This window comes from Heterodontus francisci, chromosome 15 (assembly GCF_036365525.1).
Source record: "Heterodontus francisci isolate sHetFra1 chromosome 15, sHetFra1.hap1, whole genome shotgun sequence".
NCBI classification, from domain to species: Eukaryota; Metazoa; Chordata; class Chondrichthyes; order Heterodontiformes; family Heterodontidae; genus Heterodontus; species Heterodontus francisci.
Window position 1 is genome coordinate 47,356,593 of NC_090385.1, and position 22,673 is coordinate 47,379,265.

At 44.9% G+C, this 22,673-nt stretch overlaps 1 protein-coding gene across 1 annotated transcript in view; it reads left to right on the forward strand.

The window, feature by feature from the left end:
• LOC137377412 (disks large homolog 3-like) overlaps window positions 1-22,673 on the forward strand; it is a 550,827-nt gene that overhangs the window by 294,640 nt on the left and 233,514 nt on the right. The window contains exon 4 of the mRNA XM_068046991.1: window positions 21,534-21,584. Within this exon, the coding sequence (XP_067903092.1) occupies window positions 21,534-21,584 (51 nt within the window). The remainder of the gene's footprint in view (window positions 1-21,533; window positions 21,585-22,673) is intronic.

Genomic DNA, 22,673 nt, shown 5'->3' on the forward strand with positions numbered 1-22,673 from the left:
TGCCACCTTCAATGACCTTTGCACATATACACCTAGGTCCCTCTGCTTCTGCACCCCTTTAGAATTGTACCCTTGATTTTATCTTGTTGCTCCATGTTCTTCCTACCAAAATGAATCACTTCACATTTCTCCGCATTGAACTTCATCTGCCACCTGTTTGCCCATTCCACCAACTTGTCTATGTTCTTTTGATGTTCTACACTATCCTCAGGTTCACGATGCTTCCAAGTTTTGTATCATCTGCAAACTTTGAAATTGTTCCCTGAACACCAAGGTCTAGGTCATTAATATATATCAGGAAAAGCAAGGGTCCCAACACTGATCTCTGGGGAACTCCACTGCAAACCTTCCTCCAGCCCGAAAAACATCCATTAACCACTACTCTATGTTTCCTGTCACTTAGCCAATTTTGTATCCATGTTGCTACCGTCCCTATTATTCCATGAGCAACAAGTTTGCTCACAAGTCTGTAGTGTGGTACTGTATCAAATGCCTTTTGAAAGTCCATGTACACCACATCAACTGCATTTCCCTCATCAACCCTCTCTGTTACCTCTTCAAAAAACTCCAGCAAGTTAGTTAAACATGATTTTCCCTGAAGAAATCTGTGCTGGCTTTCTTTAATTCGCCTGCATTTGTCCATGTGACTATTAATAGTCCATTCCGGCCCCTCGAATCTGCTCCGCCATTCAATAAGATCATGCCTAATCTGTTTCTAACTTGAACTCCACACTCCCATCTACAGAATCTATCTACCTCCGCCATAAAAATATTCAATGGCCCCGCCTTCACCACCTTCTGAGGCAGAGAATTCCAAAGTCACATAACCTTCTGAGAGAAAAAATTTCTCCTCGTCTCTGTCCTAAAAGGGCAACCCCTAATTTTAAAACAATGCCCCCTAGATCTGGACTCACCCACAAAAGGAAACATCCTTTCCACATCCACCTTGCCAAGACCGCTCAGGATCTTATATACTTCAATCAAGTCTCCCCTCACTCTTCTAAACTCCAGTGAAAACAAGCCCAGTCTGTCCAACCTTTCCTCATAAGACAACCCGCTCATTCCAGGTATCAATATAGTAAACCTCCTCTGAACTGCTTCCAATGCACTTACATCTTTCCTTAAATAAGGAGACTAAAACTGCACACAATATTCGAGATGTAGTCTCACCAATGCCCTGTATAACTGAAGCATTGCATCCTTACTTTTATTTTCAATTTCTCTCATAATAAAGGATAGCATTCCATTTGCCTTTTTTACTTGCTGTATCTGCATGCTATTCTCCCTTCGTCAGATACAGGAGAAATGCCGTGAACAGCAGATGCCCCTCTACATTGCTTTCATTGATCTCACCAAAGCCTTTGACCTCGTCAGCAGACGTGGTCTCTTCAGACTACTAGAAAAGATCGGATGTCCACCAAAGCTACTAAGTATCATCACCTCATTCCATGACAATATGAAAGGCACAATTCAACATGGTGGCTCCTCATCAGAGCCCTTTCCTATCCTGAGTGGTGTGAAACAGGGCTGTGTTCTCGCACCCACACTTTTTGGGATTTTCTTCTCCCTGCTGCTTTCACATGCGTTCAAATCCTCTGAAGAAGAAATTTTCCTCCACACAAGATCAGGGGGCAGGTTGTTCAACCTTGCCCGTCTAAGAGCGAAGTCCAAAGTACGGAAAGTCCTCATCAGAGAACTCCTCTTTGCTGACGATGCTGCTTTAACATCTCACACTGAAGAATGCCTGCAGAGTCTCATCGACAGGTTTGCGTCTGCCTGCAATGAATTTGGCCTAACCATCAGCCTCAAGAAAACGAACATCATGGGGCAGGATGTCAGAAATGCTCCATCCATCAATATTGGCGACCACGCTCTGGAAGTGGTTCAAGAGTTCACCTACCTAGGCTCAACTATCACCAGTAACCTGTCTCTAGATGCAGAAATCAACAAGCGCATGGGTAAGGCTTCCACTGCTATGTTCAGACTGGCCAAGAGAGTGTGGGAAAATGGCGCACTGACACGGAACACAAAAGTCCGAGTGTATCAGGCCTGTGTCCTCAGTACCTTGCTCTACGGCAGCGAGGCCTGGACAACGTATGCCAGCCAAGAGCGACGTCTCAATTCATTCCATCTTCGCTGCCTTTGGAGAATACTTGGCATCAGGTGGCAGGACTATATCTCCAACACAGAAGTCCTTGAAGCGGCCAACATCCCCAGCTTATACACACTACTGAGTCAGCGGCGCTTGAGATGGCTTGGCCATGTGAGCCGCATGGAAGATGGCAGGATCCCCAAAGACACATTGTACAGCGAGCTCGCCTCTGGTATCAGACCCACCGGCCGTCCATGTCTCCGTTATAAAGACGTCTGCAAACGCGACATGAAATCGTGTGACATTGATCACAAGTCGTGGGAGTCAGTTGCCAGCATTCGCCAGAGCTGGCGGGCAGCCATAAAGACAGGGCTAAATTGTGGCGAGTCGAAGAGACTTAGTAGTTGGCAGGAAAAAAGACAGAGGCGCAAGGGGAGAGCCAACTGTGCAACAGCCCCAACAAACAAATTTCTCTGCAGCACCTGTGGAAGAGCCTGTTACTCCAGAATTGGCCTTTATAGCCACTCCAGGCGCTGCTTCACAAACCACTGACCACCTCCAGGCGCGTATCCATTGTCTCTCGAGATAAGGAGGCCCAAAAGAATCTGCATGCTAACGTTTTGTGACTCATGCACTAGAACACCGAGATCCCTCTGCACCTTGGAATTCTGCAGTCGTTCTCTGTTTAAGTAATACTCTGCTTTTTTATTCTTCCTGTCAAAATGAACAACTTCACATTTTTCCACATTATACTCCATCTGCCCGATCTTTGCCCACTGACTCAACCTATCGGTCTGCAACCTCTTTATGTCCTCTTCACAACATAATTTCCTACCTATCTTTGTGTCATCTGCCCCAGCACAGACCCCTGCGGGACTCCACTCATCACATCCTGCCAATCAGAAAAGGACCCATTTTTTCATACTCTCTGTTTTCTGCCAGCCAACCAATCTTCTATCCATGCTAATATGTTATTCCCTACACCATGAGCTTCTACTTTGTGCAATAACCTTTTATGTGGCACCTTGTCAAATGCCTTCTAGAAATTCAAGTACAGTACGTCAACAGGCTCCCCTTTATCCACAGCGCATGTTACTCTTTCAAAGAACTCCAATAAATTGGTTAAACATGATTTCCCTTTCACAAAACCATGCCAACTATTCCCGATTACTTTGATTTTTTTTTCTGAGTGCCCAGCTGTAGCCTCCTTAATAATCAATTCTAACAATTTCCCCATGACAGATGTCAAGCTAACTGGCCTATAGTTACCTGTTTTCTGCCTCCCCTCCCCTCCCCCTTCTCGAATAGACAGGTTATATTTGCTACTTTCCACTCTGATGAAACCTTTCCAGAATCTAGCGAATTTTGAAAAATTAACACCAACGCATCTACTACCTCATTAGCCACCTCTTTTAAGACCCAAGGATGAAGCCCATCAGAACCCGGGGACCTGTCAGCCCGCAGCTCCATCAGTTTGCTCAGTACCGCTTCCCTGGTGATTGTAATTTCATCAAGTTCCTCTCTTCCTTCCACCTACAGCAATTACTGGAATGTTGTGTGATACTGTATGAAATGCCTTTTGAAAGTCCATGTACACCACATCAACAGCCTTGCCCTCATCAACCCTCTCTGTTACCTCCTCAAAAAACTCCAGCAAGTTAGTTAAACATGATTTTCCCTGAAGAAATCCATGCTGGCTTTCCTTAATTAAATCTTATTTGTCTATGTGACTATTGATGTTGTCCCGAAGTATTTTTTCTAGAAGTTTTCCCACCACCGAAGTTAAACTGGCTGGCCTGTAGTTGCTGGGCTTATCTTTACACCCTTTTTTGAATAAGGGTGTAACGTTTGCAATTCTCCAGTCCTCTGTGGCACCATCCCCAAGTCTAAGGAAGACTGAAAAATTATGGCCAGTGCATCTGCGATTTCCACCCTCACATCTCTCAGTATCCTTGGACGCATCTCATCTGGTCTGGTGTTTTATCTACTTTAAGTACAGACAGCCTTCGTCTATTTAAGGCTGAGGTAGACAGATGTTTGGTCTCTCAGAAAATCAAGGGGTATGGGCTGCGGCCAGTGGAGTTGAAGCCCAAGATCAGCCATGATCATATTGAATGGCATAGTGGGCTCAACGTATAGCCTACTCCTGCTCCTATTTCTTATGTTCTTATGTTCATTCATTACTATGCTATGAGCAAAGGAGTATTTTCAGGGGATGGAAAGGGCTGTGCCGATTGTCATGGTGCCTTGTAAACATTACAGGCAAGATATAGGTGGTGTTTGACGGAGAGGGCAAGATGAATGGAAATGTAATGCTCGTGTATTACATCGCATCTTTACAAAGTGTGGCTGTCTCCTTGTGCCTTGCCTAACCTGGTGAGGTCATTGAACTACTCAGTAGCCAGCCGGGGCTGCTGAAGGGCGGGATTTCAAATCGTCAGTGAGGGTGGGAAAGGGGGTGGGCAATCACCTGAACCGGCCCCTTGGGTGTGCATACCAGTTTTCTGATTTGAAACTGTCCGGCTCAGATTTTGAATGGCGCTGATGGGAGCCGGAAGTGGCAATGTGCCTGCTCTGTGCAATTGGCCAACTAAGTATATCAACAAGCTTGTTAGCAGCTCGTTTAAGGGCAAGACTTGGATTTTGGTTCTAAGGGGAGGGTTCAGCACACCTTCGGAACCACAACAGGGAGGAGAAGGCAGTGGCGTAGCGGGGAGCAATCTGGAAAGGCAGGATAGAGGCAAGAAGCAGCATTGAAGGAGGAAGGCTGAGAGATGGCCCTCATTCACAGGCAAGCAGTTGTGCTCATTGATAAGAAATACCTTGCATATATTTGCTGCTCTTGACAAGGGCATTTTTGGGGAGGGTGGGCAGTATTGGAGCAGGAAGGTAGGGGGTTCAGGCAGATTTCACGGTCCAATGCCAATGAAGGAAGGGCATAAGGGGAAATGAGATCAAGCTTCTCCAACCTTAGCCTGACCAGCATCTGCTGGAGCAGAGGCAGACAGGTGGTAGGGGCACAGGGGTGAGAAAGAAGGGGCAAAAAGGCTCCAGAGTCTGCACCTAACACAAACTTCACCAGCACACTCCATCACTCTGCCAACCCTCACTTCCCATTCTCCTGCGTTCTACCGACATGAAGTGGAGCACACAAGTCAGCCTTAGTGCAACATATTTCCCAATGCGTTATTGTTTCACAGTTAACTATTATTTACATCATAAACACCCAAGTGACCCACAAAGTGACATGAACAACATGGTGGCCTCCAATGATGGCCACTCCTATGAGGCGCTCCCTCTGTGGCTGAGGATGAGGTGGAAGCAGGCTGCTTGCTCATGCCCATCTGGGACTGAGATGCCTCTGGTGGTTGTCTTCGTTGTGGAGGTGCCAGAGGGGGCATATCCAAAGGCTGCAGGACCAGCAACACTGCAGGAGCAGCCTCTATCACAGAGTGCGACTTCGCAGATGCTTCATTGGTCGGAGAGACCATGGGGGAGGATGATTGTGCACCATGAGGGATGGGCCCCTCATCACCATCTCAGCACTTTCATGGTGCCCTTGATTGCCGGAGGGGTCCTGCAGCTGAGGTGCAGCTGGCATCCACTCCATGCTTCTCTATGCCATTTGCGCACTGACTGGTCAATGCTGTTGAATCTGGCAAGCATCCTGTGCATGTCAGTGCCCTGTTCCTGCATCCACTCTAAGACATGTTGCGCATGCTCTCCAAGAGGTTGACCACTCTCTCAAGGGAGGAGCTCATGCGCTGAAAGCACTAAATAATTGTGGAGCACATGAGATGAATGGGCTCCTCCATTCTCAACCCATGGCTCCCCAGAGCCTCAGGTAACTCTGACATGTGGGCACAGATCTCATGCTGGCTGTCCAGGGAGAGCCGCCTGTTTCATGACTCCTGAGGCAGTGCATCTCCATCCTGCTGAGCAGGGCTGCACCTGTACTCCATCCTTCCAGGAGGACTGGCCACATCTGACTCTGCCTCCTCTGAATCCTCCTCTTCTGAACTGATGAGTGCTTCAGTCTGTGCCACCTTCTCTAATATCGCACGAGGATTCACTGAGGTGTGAGTGTCTGTGCTGGTGGAGAGTGCGCTGGTAAGATGTGTCGCTGCAGGCTCCGAGGTCTGTTCCTCCTCTGACTCCCCCAAGGACTTGTTCTCTGAATGCTGCCCCTCTGTAACTGGACCTCTGAGAGACATAAAAGAAGATGGTGAAGAGATAGCGACAGTCAACAGATGCTTCTTCTGCTTAAAGTACTCAGATGACAGTTTATGCATAGCCAGGAGGAACGTTGCCATGCATCCCCTGAACATGGAGATTTTGAGATCTTTCCACCCAATCTGTGGCGGACCCCTGCATCGCCATCCCCAGCGTCCCTGTGGCTGGACACTATAGCCACATCAAGGGCTTTCTCCTCGAATCGCATTAGCACCGCGAGCTGCGGCTCCCCACATCCAGGCTTGCCCTCTCGTCTTTCCACGCATTCAACTCCCTTTTGGCCTGCAAGGTAAAGAACAATGTTATTAGGACAATGACTCCCTGCCTCTCCATTTGCAGCTTCTCATTCGCAGACAATATTGCAGTCTGCGCTCCAGCCTCATGACCAACAGCACTAGGATTCTGACCTATGCTTATGGGTCAGCAAAGCACCTGAGCATACCCTCTCCCATGGTGAGGACAACTCTATGCTCCCTCTGGATGCCCCTCTCTTTTGCACGGTGGTGACTGCTAACAGGTACGCATGCCATCTGGATTTCTGTTGGCACTAGCCTTCCAGACCTAAGTAGGTCATTGAAACGTTTCTGGCACTGCACCCAGTTCCTCCTCACCACTCCCCTGCTGCTGACCACGTGTGCCATCTCCAACCATGCCTTCTTCGTGAGTCTTGCGGGCCTTCTGTTGCCGCTGGCAGGGAAGAGAATGTTCCTGCATGCAGTAACTGCCTCCAGCAGCACATTCAATGAGTCATAAACAAAATGGGGGGCTGTCCTGGCATGGGGACTCTCCCTGTCCACTGCCCTCTGCTCAGGTTGTGCTTCCATTTTTTGGACGAACTGCAGCCTCAGCAATGGCTGCCACCCACCCTTTAAATCAGGCCCACTGCTGCCTCAGTCCAGCCTCCTTCCCACATCTACTGCTGCTAATTGGGCGGTGAACGTGACTCCAGGCCAATTGAGCTCTTGCTGATAAAAAATTGCAAAGTTGCGCCAAACGGAAGTCATCCCGATATCTCCACGGCATTTTGTTGTAAGAAAAGTTATTGTAACCTTGTATACATCATTGATGAGGCCATATTTGGAATATGGCATGCAGTTTTAAACAGGCGACCTTCAAAGGAATATTGGTACACTGGAGAGAAATCGGAGAACTTAGGGCTTTAAGTTATGAAGACAGATTTACACAATTCAATTAAAGAAGCAGACCAGATCAATCAGAGGTATAACGCTGGGGGTCATTAGATAATGTGCTGGTGGCGATTCTTAACATAGACTTCCAGCACAGAACTAAAAGGCACAAGGAAAAAATTAATAAATCTCAGGTAACATTTGAGATTAGAAGGAAACTTTCCCCACCCCATAAAATAAATGGATATTTGGAATGCAGTCCTAACTAAATCATTTGTTGCCATGCCAATTAGAACCTTTAAAAATTGTTGAATTGATACCTGGTTGTGAACAGGATTACGGATGTAAGAGTTTATATAGATTGAGCTGATCAAATGCTTCATGGAATATCATGGTTCCTGAGATATTGTAACTCTAGAAATTTAAGTTCAACTGGTCATTGGTGGATAATGCAGAATGCAATATCACAGGGATAGAAATTGTTTAATCCTGTTTTTTGGGCACTGGGGTCGTAATTCGTGGCCTCCCCGGGCCCATTTAGATCAAGTTGGACAACACACAAACTTTATGTATCCATTTTATCTGAATGATTGTGTCATTAGCCCAAGCGGCTCCCACATTGCTGTTTGCTCCGACAAGCTGCCTGCAGCCTCTGCACACAGCAGGAGGGCTCGGCAGTGTTATTTACAGGCCACATGGCACAGTCAGCCTGCTTTTCTTTAAAGGCAGGCTTTATCATAAAGGGAAGCTGTGCTCAACAATATTGCTGCAAAGTAAATTTTGCAAAGTGAACACCGGGACAGAGAGAGGAATTCATATAGACGATACAGTGCTGGAAGCATTAGTACTTCAGGTATACAGGAGGAGAGATAGAGACGCCATGGGTTTGGGGGGAGGGGTGTTGAGGGTGGCCAGTATAATATTCTGATAACTATTAAGGCTTAGTACAGAATATATAGGAGTCTGACAGTTGAAATAACGGAAGTTTACTGAACAAGTCTTGCATCTAAGGTTTCTCTACAATTCTCCACGAGATTCTGGAGATATTACATCACTTCCTGTGATGATGAACACAGTTTATTTACATAATGTGCCCAGTAACAATCCAATATCTACTATATTACATCATACTACATCTCCCTTCAAGTCTCTGACTTCTCTTTTCGGATTGATAATCGCTGTGATGTTTTCACAAGTCTGCCGTAACGGGTACTTCTTTCTGTCAAAGGGGTTTGAGGTTTTGAGTCTTCTAGTTCCTCCTTCTGACTCTGCAGTGCTTGAGTAGAACTGTTGGATGTCTCAAGTTCTTCATTTGGGTTGTCCTCTGTGTTGATGGTTGATTGCAGCATCACTGGTTCATTAAATCTTTGAGATGATTGTTTCTCCTGTATTTGTTGCTTCTTTAGTATCTCCACCAATAACCTTCTGTTTCTTCTTATCATCCTGCAATTTCTTTCTATACAACCAGCCACTATACTGAATGTCTTGCCCTGGCTCTACACTTCATAACTCCCAGATCACTTGGGTGCAATGTCTAAACTCAAGACTCTAGGGATAACTAATCTCTCATCGTAGATCAGTATATCATCAACAAAGCTTAGATGACCTCTCCGTAATATTGTCTTGGAACAGGGTTATGTGGCATGTGTTCTGTCCATCCATTCAAGCAATATTCCTTGATTTTCGCACATACTTCGTCTGTTTTCTGCACATTCCTGATCTCACTCAGCTTCTGAGCTGTAGCAGGTAAAGTTATTGTCGTCATTAAAGCAAAAACCTCTACTTCTTCGAGAAGCAAAATATCTCTTGGTCCTGCTGTTGGAATACGTGATAAAGCGACTGCTGTGATCTGCTGTTTTCCTGGAATGTATTCAAATTTTGCATCAAATCTTATCAGTCTTAACCTAAACCTCTGTACTCTTGGAGGTAATTTCACAAGCTCCTTTGAATTTAATAGAGCAACCAACGGTTTATGATCTGTTTCGATTTTGAATTGAAGTCCTAGGATGTAATCTGAAAATTTTTCTTATGTCCAAGTTGCTGCCAAAGCCTCCTTTTCTATTACTGTGTATCTCTGCTCAGTTTCTGTTCACGAGCGAGAAGCAAAATACTGATCTGCATCTCCTATCTCTCTGCATTGGAAATAGAACTGCTCCCAATCCCATAGATGACACATCCGCAGCTATGATGGTGAATAGCTCTGGGTCCTAATGGGCTAACACCTCAGATGATACTAACACTTCCTTGATTTTTCTCAAATGATTCTTCCTGGGCTTCTTCCCAACACCAAACATTTTAGTTTTTCAACAACTGTCGTAACGGCTCATTGATCATGGCTAAATTGGCTGGAAATGTTCCTAATTGATTCACCATTCCCATAAACCTCTGAAGCTCTGTTACATTTTTAGGCTCTAGGCATTCTCTTATCACTTTTGTATTTTGTGGATCTGCTCTAATACCGGACCCATCTATTATATGTCCAAGAACTTTACCGTTGGCTGCGAGAAAACACATTTTTCGTTCAATGTGAGACCAATGTCTTCCAATCTTCATTGTACTGCTGTAACTCTAGCACCATTGGCTCCATGGATTAGGATATCATCCATATGGTAAATAGTTCCATCCAATCCTTCCAGAATATTTGACATTGTCCTTTAAAAGATCTCAGGAGCTGATGTTAGTCCAAATGGTAATCTTTTATAACAGAATCTTCCAAATCGTGTTTTAAATGATGTTAGATGCTTAGATTCCTCATCTAAGGGTAATTGCCAAAATCTGCTGTTTGCATCCAATTTGGTAAAGATTGAGCTCCTCCTTAGTTTTGCCAAACTTTCATCTACTGATAACATTGGATATATTTCTCTTTCCACTGCCTTATTCGATTGTATGAGGTCAACACAAATTCTAATTGAACCGTTAGGTTTCTTCACTAGAATCATACCTGTAGGTTTTGTTACAGGTGAAATGACTCCTTGTTTTGTCATTAATTCAATTTCCTTTTTTACTTTTTCTAGAAATGGATGTGGGACTTTCCTAGGTGTGAACAAACACACTGGCTCTCCTTCCTTCCTTAGAGTAATATGGTATGCTGTTTTTAACTTCCCCAATCTTCTAAATAGTTTTGGAAATTTGGTTCTAAAATTTCTAGGCTGGTCTTCCTTATGTTCAAGCTCTTCCACTCTGTATACAAGTTGTAAGTCTATACAAGCCTTCCGACTTATGAATGAACAACTTTGATTCTTAATTACATATAAGATCTCAGAAAATTCCCTTCCCTGGTCACTCAATGTTGTCTTTAACTCTCCCATTACCTTCAACTCGATGCCTCCAGGCCTATATAATTTTTTACCTGTTGGTTTGAAAGTTTTCCTTTTCTGCCACAGTTCTGTGTCAAGAATTTTTGCCATCCAGCAACTTTCTCTTGTTTCCTGTATTTCCCCTAAAAAAGGTACTTCCACACTTTGTACATCGTATACTTCATTAACTTTTTTGCTCTCTCGGGATTTTCCTTTAATTGTATTCAGTGCTGGTGTTTTACTGTGACACACTGACTGAAAGTGTCCCTTCTTTTTGCATGAAAAACACTCCGCTTTCTGGCTGGGCAGTTTTCCTGCTGGTGCCACTCTTAGCCATACTTACTGCAATTGGTTGCTACTACCTCTAAATGCTCTTCCCACCTTTCTTGTCTTTTACTGCCATTTTTCCCTTTTGTTCTCTTAACGAATTCAATGGAGTCTGCTACTCCTGAGTTCGGACTCTCCCTGTCCCCTCGAACAATGAATCGGTTAACCCTTCTAACCTTTGCTTCTCTGCTCAACTGAATTGCTTTCGTTAACATGAGATCATCCCTTGACTGTGGACAATCTGAAGGGGAGTCATCTAATACACCGACTACAATCATGTCTTTAATCAGCTCTTCCCGTAAGCAGCCGTATTCGCAATCCTCCACGAGTTTATATAAATCATTGATAAATGAATCAATGCTCTCCCATTTCTGCTGGGTATGCCTATTAAATTTGATGTGCTCAACGATGACATTTTTCCTTACATTAAGGTAAGTCTCGGGTGTCTTAAAAACTTCTTCATATGTAGCCTTCCTTCTCTTTATCTATGCCTTGAGTAATGAGGATGTTGTCTGCACATTCCCCCATTGCATACAATAGCGCACTGGCCTGCTCCTTGTCTGGCTTCTGTGTGAGACCCGATGCAGTTCAATACCTTGCAAACTTCCAGACCCATCTCAGCCACACCTCAGCTTTGTTCAGTCCAGCTACTTTTTTGAAGTTCTCCAGTAAAGGCAAAGATTTCTCCATCTTCATTTTTAATTTACCGCTGCCACCATTTAATATTCTGATAACTATTAAGTACAGAATATATGAATCTGACGGTTGAAACAACAGGAGTTTATTGAGCATGTTTTGCATCTGTGGTTTCCTCTACAACTCTCCATGAGGTTCTGTACAGATTACATCACTTCCTGTGATGATGCATAGTCCATTTACATAATCTGCTCAGTAACAACCCAATATTATTGTATTGCATTATACCACAGCCAGGAGACCCTCAAAGACCAGCATCAGAAAGGAGTGGGAGCAGGTAATAGTGTTAGCAGCATGCCATAGACAGACCTAAGCGATCCCATAACCAACGGATCAGATCTAAGCTCTGCAGTCCTACCACATCCAGTTGTGAATGGTGGTGGACAATTAAACAACGAACTGGAGGAGGTGGCTCCACAAATATCCTTATCCTCAATGATGGGGAAGCCCAGCACATCAGTGCAAAAGATAAGGCTGAAACAATCTTCAGACAGAAGTGCCAACTGAATGATCCATCTTGGCTTCCTCCTGAAGTCCCCAACATCACAGATGCCAGTGTTCAGCCAATTCGATTCACTCTGCGTGATATCAAGAAATGACTGAAGGCACTGGATACTGCAAAGGCTGTGGGCCCGGACAATATTCCGGCAATAGTACTGAAGACCTGTGCTCCAGAACTTGCCGCGCCCCCAGCCAAGCTGTTCCAGTACAGCTACAACACTGGCATCTATCCAGCAATGTGGAAAATTGCCCAGGTATGGGCACAAAAAGCAGGACAAGTCTAACCCGGCCAATTACCACCCCATCAGTCTACTCTCAATCATCAGTAAAGTGATGGAAGGTGTCATCGACAGTGCTATCAAGCAGCACTTGCTTAGCAATAAACTGCTCAGTGACGCTCAGTTTGGGTTCCGCCAGGGCCACTCAGCTCCTGACCTCATTACAACCTTGGTTCAAACATGAACAAAAGATCTGAACTCAAGACTTGAGGTGAGAGTGACTACTCTTGACATCAAGGCAGCAATAGACCGAGTATGCATCAAGGAGCCCTAGCAAAACTGGAGTCAATGGGAATCAGGGGGTAAACTCTCCGCTGGTTAGAATCATACCTTGTGCAAAGGAAGATGGTTGTGGTTGTTGGAAGTCAATCATCTGAGCTCCAGGACATCTCTGCAGGAGTTCCTCAGGGTAGTGTCTTAGATCCAGCCATCTTCAGCTGCTTCATCAATGACCTTTCTTCAACCATAAGGTCAGAAGTGGGGATGTTCGCTGATGATTCCACAATGTTCAGTACCATTCGCGACTCCTCAGATACTGAAGCAGTCCGTGTAGAAATGCAGCAAGACCTAGACAATATCCAGGCTTGGGCTGATAAGTGACAAGTAACATTCGCGCCACACAAGTGCAAGGCAATGACCATCTCCAACAAGAGAGAATCTAACCATTTCCCCTTGACATTCAACGTCATTACAATCGCTGAATCCCCCACTATCAACAGTTACCATTGACCAAAAGCTGAACTGGAGTAGCCAGTCAGAGGCTAGGAATCCTGTGGTGAGTAACTCACCTCCTACCTCCCCAAAGCCTGTCCACCATCTACAAGGCACAAGTCAGGAGTGTGATGGAATACTCTCCACTTGCCTGGATGGGTGCAACTCCAACAACACTGAAAGAAGCTCGACACCATCCAGGACAAAGCAGCCCGCTTGATTGGCACCCCATCCACAAATATTCACTCCCTCCATCACCGACGCACAGTGGCAGCAGTGTGTACCATCTACAAGATGCACTGCAGCAACGCACCAAGACTCCTTAGACAGCACCTTCCAAACCCGCAACCTCTACCGCCTAGAAGGACAAGGATAGCAAATGCATGGGAACACCAGCACCTGCAAGTTCACCTCCAAGCCACACACCATTCTGACCTGGAACTATGTTGCTGATCTTTCACTGTCGCTGGGTCACAATCCTAGAACTCCCTTCCCAACAGCACTGTGGGTGTACCTACCCCACATGGATTGCAGCGGTTCAAGAAGGCAGCTCATCACCATGTTCTAAAGGGCAATTGGGGATGGGCAGTAAATTCTGGCCTAGCCAGCGACGCCCACGTCCCATAAACAAATTTAAAAAAAGGTGACCAGGGACGTCAATTCCCAGAGACTGGGCCCATGAGCCTGGCAGAGTGTCACACGAGATCTAATGACCTCACGTGGGTAGTCAATGTCAGTGAATGCATCTTCACAATGACTCCTACCCATTGCCACACCAGCCTCTCATTCTGCTCAATGCACCACACCCCCATCACTCACCCAGCAACACTCCCTGGCACTCAGAACGCACACCTAACATCCAGATACTCCACCTCACCCTCATCTACCAATGCTGCCAGCCTCACACCCAGCTCACACTGCCTCTGTTTACCTCCAGCTATTCAGCTATGGCAGGCAAACACAGTTCTGCACAACCACTGATATTCTATCCTCTCACTTGCAGGACAAGATGGAACACAATGGAAGGGAGCAGAGCAGAACTGATTGGGGTCAAGGATGCCTGCATTTCCTGAGCCTTACAGAGGAGATTGTTCTCTGCATCGTGGTGCCTGTTGTGACAGGGTCCGTGGCATCCAATGTCGCTCAGAACATTGAGGGCGATGGCATGTTCCTGCCTCATGCCTTTTCTCAACGCTGAGCACACCCTAATCCCGCTATCTGACATGATGAGCAAGCTGCTGATGGTGTGACCATGGACCTCTTGCTACCACCCACTTCCCTTCCCTCATACCAACATTCTCCTTCTAATTTCCTGCTTTCAGATACTCAAGAACTGCCTTCAACCCACAGAGCAGCCCGCGGAGGAAGAGAAAGAGAACAGTGCAGCATTAATGAAGAGGCCCCCAACTTGATCTGACACTCACATTTTTATGTTAGTTTCATGGGATGTGGGTATTGCTGTCAAGGCCAGCATTTGTTGCCCATTCTTAATTGCCCTTGAGAAGGTGGTGTTGAGCTGCCTTTTTAAACTGCTGCAGCCCACCTGTGCGGGTACACCCACAGTGCTGTTAGGGAGCATGTTCTAGGATTTTGTCCCAGCGACAGTGAAGGAACGGTGATATATTTCCAAGTCAGGATGGTGTGTGGCTTGGAGGGGAATTTGCAGGTGATGATGTTCCCATGCATCTGCTGCCCTTGTTCTTCCAGTGGAAGAGGTCCCCAGTTTGGAGGGTGCTGTTGAAGGAAGCGTGGTGAGTTGCTGCAGTGCATCTTGTAGATGGTACACATTGCTGCCAATGTGCATCGGTGGTGGAGGGAGTGAATGTTCAAGGTGGTGAATTTGGTACCGATTAAGTGGGCTGCTTTGTCCTGGATGGTGTTGAACTTCTTGAGTTTTGTTGAAGATGCACTCATCCAGGCAAGTGGAGAGTATTCCATCACACTCCTGACTTGTGCCTTGTAGATGGTGGACAGGCACTGGGGAGTCAGGAGATGGGTTACTCGCCGCAGAATTCCCAGCCTCTGACCTGCTCTTCCAGCCACAGTATTTATCCCGTCAATGGTAACCCCCAAGATGTTGATAGTGGGGGTTAATCGGAAAATCATGGTATGGAACCTGTATGGGTGGAGCTAAGAAACACCAAGGGGCAGAAAACGTTGGTGGAAGTTGGTCTATAGGCCCCCAAATAGTAATGGAGATGTAAGGGATGGCATTAAGCAGGAAATTAGAGACGCATGCAATAAGGGTAATCATGGGTGATTTTAATCTACGTATAGATTGGTCAAACCAAATTAGCAATAATACTGTGGAGGAGGATTTCCTGGAGTGTGTATGTGATGGTCTTTTAGACCAATATGTTGTGGAACCAACAAGAGAACAGGCTATCCTAGACTGGGTTATTGTGCAATGAGAAAGGATTCGTTAATAATCTTGTTGCACGGGGTCCCTTGGGGAGGAGTGACCATAACATGATAGAATTCTTCATTAAGATGAAGAGTGAAGTAGTTGAATCCAAAATTAGGGTCCTGAATCTAAATAAAGGAAACTGCGAAGGTATGAGGCGCGAGTTGGCTCTGGTAAATTGGGGAACTTTACGAAAAGTGTTGACGGTGGATAGGCAATGGATAATATTTAAAGAACGTGTGCATTAATTATTCATTCCTATCTGGTGCAAAAATAAAACCGGAAAGATGGCTCAACTGTGGCTTACCAAAGAAATTAGGGATAGTATTAGATCCAAAGAGGAGGCATATAAACTTGCCAGAAAAAGCAGCAAGTCTGAGGATTGGGAGCAGTTTAGAATTCAGCAAAGGAGGACAAACAGGATGATTAAGCAGGGGAAAATAGAGTATGAGAGTAAACTTACAGGGAACATAAAAACTGACTGTAAAAGCTTCTATAAATATGTGAAGAGAAAAAGATGAGTGAAGATAAATGTAGGTCCCTTACAGTCAGAAACGGAGGAAATTATAATGGGGAACAAAGAAATGGCAGAGCAATTAAACACATACTTTGGTTCTGTCTTCACAAAGGAGGACACAAATATCCTCCCAGAAATGTTGGGGAACCAAGGGTCTAATGAGAGGGAGGAACTAAAGGAAATCAGTTCTAGTAAAAAAAATAGTGCTAGTGAAATTAATGGGGTTAAAGGCTGACAAATCCCCAGGGCTTGATAATCTACATCCCAGAGTACTCAAGGAAGTGGCCCTGGAAATAGTGAATGCATTGGTGGTCATCATCCAAAATTCTATCGACTCTGGAGCAGTTCCTACAGATTGGAGGGTGGCAAATGTAACCCCACTATTTAAAAAAGGAGAGAGAGAAAAAACAGGGAATTACAGACCAGTTAGCCTTACATCAGTAGTGGGGAAAATGCTGGCACCTATTATAAAGAATGTGATAGCAGAACACCTGGAAAGCACAAAAGGGAATGGGCAAAGTCAGCATGGGTTTACGAAAGGGAAATCATGCTTAACAAATCTAGTGGAGTTTTTTGAGGATGTAACTAGATAACGGAGAACCAGTGGATGTGATGTACTTGGATTTTCAGAAGGCTTTTGATAAGGTCCCACATAAAAGGTTAGTGTGCAAAATTAAAGCACATGGGATTGGGGATAATATACTGGAATGGATTGAGAATTGGTTGACAGACAGGAAACAGAGTAGGAATAAATGGATCTTTTTCCAGGTGGCAGGCAGTGACTAGTGGGGTACCACAGGGGTCAAAGAACAAAGAACAGTACAGCACAGGAACAGGCCATTCAGCCCTCCAAGCCTGCGCCGATCTTGATGCCTGCCTAAACTAAAACCTTCTGCACTTCCGGGGACTGTATCCCTCTATTCCCATCCTATTCATGTATTTGTCAAGATGCCTCTTAAACGTCATTATCGTACCTGCTTCCACCACCTCCCCCGGCAGCAGGTTCCAGGCACTCACCACCCTCTGTGTAAAGAACTTGCCTCGCACATCCCCTCTAAACTTTGCCCCTCTCACCTTAAACCTATGTCCCCTAGTGACTCTTCCACCCTGAGAAAAAGCTTCTGACTATCCACTCTGTCCATGCCGCTCATAACTTTGTAAACCTCTATCATGTCGCCCCTCCACCTCCGTCGTTCCAGTGAAAACAATCCGAGTTTATCCAACCTCTCCTCATAGCTAATGCCCTCCAGACCAGGCAACATCTTGGTAAACCTCTTCTGTACCCTCTCCAAAGCCTCCACGTCCTTCTGGTAGTGTGGTGACCAGAATTGCACGCAATATTCTAAGTGTGGCCTAACTAAAGTTCTGTACAGCTGCAGCATGACTTGCCAATTTTTATACTCTATGCCCCGACCGATGAAGGCAAGCATGCCGTATGCCTTCTTGACTACCTTATCCATCTGCGTTGCCACTTTCAGTGACCTGTGGACCTGTATGCCCAGATCTCTCTGCCTGTCAATACTCCTTAGGGTTCTGCCATTTACTGTATACTTCCCACCTGCATTAGATCTTCCAAAATGCATTACCTCACATTTGTCCGGATTAAACTCCATTTCTCCGCCCAAGTCTCCAACCGATCTATATCCTGCTGTATCCTCTGACAATCCTCATCACTATCCGTAACTCCACCAACCTTTGTGTCGTCCGCAAACTTACTGATCAGACCAGCTACATTTTCCTCCAAATCATTTATATATACTGCAAAGAGCAAAGGTCCCAGCACTGATCCCTGCGGAACACCACTCGTCGCATCCCTCCATTCAGAAAAGCACCCTTCCACTGCTACCCTCTGTCTTCTATGACAGAGCCAGTTCTGTATCCATCTTGCCAGCTCACCTCTGATCCCGTGTGACTTCACCTTTTGTACCAGTCTGCCATGAGGGACCTTGTCAAAGGCTTTACTGAAGTCCATATAGATAACATCCACTGCCCTTCCTTCATCAATCATCTTTGTCACTTCTTCAAAAAACTCAATCAAATTAGTGAGACACGACCTCCCCTTCAGTGCTTGGGCCCCAGCTATTCACAATGTATATTAATGACTTGGGTGAGGGAACTAAATGTAATGTTTCCAAGTTTGCAGACGATACAAAGCTGGGGAGGAAAGTGAGCTGTGAGGAGGATGCAAGAGGCTCCAATGTGATTTGGACAAGTTGGGTGAGTGGGCAAATGCATGGCAGATGCAGTATAACGTGGATAAAAGTGAGGTTATCCACTTTGGTTGTAAAAACAGAAAGGCAGATTATTATCTGAATGGTGATAGATTGGGAAAGAGGGAGGTGCAATGAGACTTGGGTGTCCTTGTACACCAGTTGCTGAAAGCAAGCATTCAGGTGCAACAAGCAGTTAGGAAGGCGAATGGTATGTTGGCCTTCATTGCAAGAAGATTTGAGTACAGGAGCAAGGATGTTAAACAGGGCCTTGGTGAGACCACATCTGGAGTATTGTGTGCAGTTTTGGTCTCCTTATCTGAGGAAAGATGTTCTTGCCATGGAGGGAGTGCAAAGAAGATTTACTAGGCTGATTCCTGAGATGGCAGGATTGAAGTGTGAGGAGAGATTGGGTCGACTAGGCCTATATTCACTAGAGTTTAGAAGAATGAGAGGGGATCTCATAGAAGCCTGTACAATACTAACAAGACTAGACAGGCTAGATGCAGGGAGGATGTTTCCGATGGCTGGGGAGTCCAGAACCAGGGGTCTTCACTCAAAGGGTGGTGAACCTGTGGAATTCTCTACCGCAGAAGGCAGTGGAGGCCAAGTCATTAAATATATTCAAGAAGGAGATAGATATATTTCTTAATGCCAAAAGGATCAAGGGATATGGGGAGAAAGCGGGAACAGGGACGTCTCCTGAGCATTTGTTGCCCAAATTTAGGATCCTGGCATCACATCAGCTGGATGGGCTGTGCGATGTCAGGGTAACACCGAATCAGAGCCTTCCCATACATCCAGGAGACTCACCTGCGTGTGCCCTTGGCCTTGCAGAATGCCACGCAGGCTGCGCCGAAAGTGGCCGGCAGTGTGAGGGACACACGGAGAGCGATGCAAGGCATCTGTAGTGCTACAGCATATGTAAGGCAATTTCTCGCCCAGAAACGTTTCCTGGATTTAGCAGTGCAGATCGAGAATAGAGTTTGCAGAAGCTTCCTACAGGAGATTAAGTTAATGGGATAGCATCTATCTTGGAGTAGATAAATAAAGCTTATGATTAGTCTTTGACAGGAAATGAGTCTTGTGCACCAAAATGGCTTTGTTCCACATTTTGTTATGTTGTAACATTCTACAATGTTAAAGAGAAGTGTCTGCGGCATTGGTGAAACAATGTGTTCAATACACTAACTTATTATGATAAGCTCGATGTTAACTTGTTGTAAGAGAGGTTTCACAGGATCATAGAATGGTTACAGCACAGAAGGAGGCCATTCGACCCATTGTGTCCATGCCAGTGGTCTGCAAGAGCAACTCAGCTGGTCCCACTGCCCTATCCTTTTCCCAAACCCTGCAAATTTTTATCCTCAGGTGCTTAATAAATTCCAAGTTAAAAACTCCAACTGTATCTGCCTCCACCACAGTTTCAGGTAGTACATTCCAGATCCTAACCACTTGCAGTTTAAACATTTTTTCTTATGTCACCATTGGTTCTTTGGCCAATCACCTTAAATCGGGGTCTTCTGGTTCTTGACCCCTCATGATTTTGAATATTTCTATCAAATCTCCTCTCAACCTTTTCTTCCCTAAGGAGAACAATCCCAGCTTCTCCAATCTCTCCATGTAACTGAAGTCCCTCATCCCTGGAACCATTCTTGCAAATCTTTTCTGCACCTTCTCTAAAGCCTTCACATTCTTCCTAAAGTATGGTGCCCAGAATTGAACACAATTCTCCAGTTGAGGCCGAATCAGAGTTTTGTAAAGATTCATCATAACTTCCTTGCTTTTGTACTCTATTTATAAAGCCCAAGGTCCTTTATGTCTTTTTAGCAACTTTCTCAACCTGTCCTGTCACCTTCAAAGATTTGTGCACATATACCCCCAGGTCTCTCTATTCCTGCACCCCCTTTAGAATGGTACCCTTAATTTTATATTGCCTCTCCTCCTTCTTCCTACCAAATGCATCACTTCACACTTCTCTGCATTAAATGTCATCTGCCACGCATTGTTGATATGACGTAGGGAACTATTTGTTTCACCTCACCTGTATTTAGCAGACCATGGAGGGTAGTTCTGTCTTTGCACATTAGTAGAATTAACATTTGTCATGAGAAATCTAGAGATCCCAGTGACTCTGTAGGAAAGCATAATGCTGAAAATTTAGAGCTGTAGAATCCCCATTCAAAAATATCATTGGAATTTGTTTCCATTTTTACTCAGCTTGCTGGAAGGGAGAATCTTCAGAGTTTTCACCTCCATTAGACAACTGTGGGGGGATGGCGTGTGGGTTGTGGGACCAGCCTCTAATAGCCTAGTCAAGTGGTCATTTTTCATCTCCAGACAGTGAAAATTGGTTAACTTCTTCACCATGGGAGTTCTGAAAGCTGAACTCAATTTTATCCTTCCCAAATTTCCAGATATGCACACTTTCCAGCAGTGTAGTGATCAGGACTACACACCCTGGCTGATACATTTCCATCCTGAACTTAGCAAAACTAAGGCTGCTAACACAACACAGACTAGTATTCATGCCTGAGATCATCCTGATCTGTAAAGCTTAGTGATTCAGTACCATACCCTTTACCCATTCGTCCACTAGGGAGGCATCAAAACAGATTTTAAATGTTTGTTTGCTGTGAGTGTAACTATAAAAGTACTAAGTTAAGAAATCAGTCTACCTTCCAGATCATGGTGCAGAAATGAAGAGGAAACTGATCTCCATTCTTTCAGATTAATCACATTGTTGAATGAATACCTATCTGTTGCCCTATTCAAAACAGAGTGGTATCTCAACCGTCCTCTGAAATTCATTAAGAAACAGATTTTAATCATGTGTTCCTCATCCTTATACAACCAGCCTGATGTGGACAGGCACATTTCCCTCTCTTGAATTCTACTTCCAATTTTCAAATGTAACTGAAAGATTCAGCACTGCCCTGTGCTTGAATTCTGATATGACACAACTCTATCAGGTGGACAGGTTAAAAAGTATCTCCTTTCTTGAAGGATTCACTCTCAGCAGCTTTTTAACTGTACTTTTGAATGGGGATGGAAGTTAGTGAATACATAAAACTGTAAGCAGTTCAGGAATGTGACTCATCAGATATTTGAAATAATGAAACTTACATATTTATTTCCTAGGCTAATGGAAGCGACGGCATGTACAAATACGAAGAGATAATCCTGGAGCGTGTGAGTAGTGCAATTTTTCTCTCCATGTAATTGTATAATGGTAATTGTGCTTCCTCCAACTGGAATGTTTACAATAGTATTTTCTCCATAGGGGTTGTTTTTAACCCTATCCATCCAGCAGAAACTAGGCAGGTAGGCAGTTAAAAATAAGCAGTTTACTCACCTGCTCAGATCCCAACCATCTCTGATTTTAACCTGTGGGGTTTTGCAGGTGGATGTAGCACCTACTTAAGGAACCATTCCCACTTACCTGGAAGCTGGCTGCTCAATGTTTGCCTGTCGGCAACCATTCTGTAACCTCTGCATTTCCATTCTGGATGGAAGTAGACCAGAAATATACAAATGAGCCTGTGTGGTTAAAATACTACGATATTCAGACCAGCATGTGTGTTTCCTTGTTGCCAACCACCAGCAGCCCCCCCACCCCAACTCACCTCCATCCCCGCCTGCCAGAAACCCTGCTCCAGGTTAAAAGCAATCCGTTGGTTTCACCAGCCTGTTTACTGATCGTTTGAATAATGTATACCCTGTATCAGTGAATCATCCTGGAGCAATAGAATTATTATTAGCAATGGGATTTATGAAAGGTGATACTGTCTGGAGCAGAGCTCTGCTCAGATACATGATCCACAGCCAACAAGGCTGTAGATCTGCCTTGTTCATTATTAGTCATCCAGTAAATGAAAACACATAATCTTTAGGATATAGAGTGTGGCTTTATTGATAGATAGGAGCATATTACTGAGCCTCAGATTTAATCAATATAACTACGTGCATTCACTTGCCGGCCTTTTGATTTTTGAGATGGAAAGTAAACCCTTTCATCTCCCTTTAGCATGGTCCCAAAGGAAAGTAATGAGACTCTAGTGGAGACAAGAACTGTTCTTCATTCCATTCTTAAATGTCAGGCTTCTTTAGCACTAACCATAATTGAAATTTGGACCCCTCCCACTGGTGTTTAGTATTCAGAGAGTGTCCTCACCTCTGCGTATATACTGCAGATTTACAGTCCTATCAATGAAAACTGAAACATACCTTGCAGAAGGATTCGCAGTGCATCTTTTAACATTGGCTAAAAGTCTTTACATC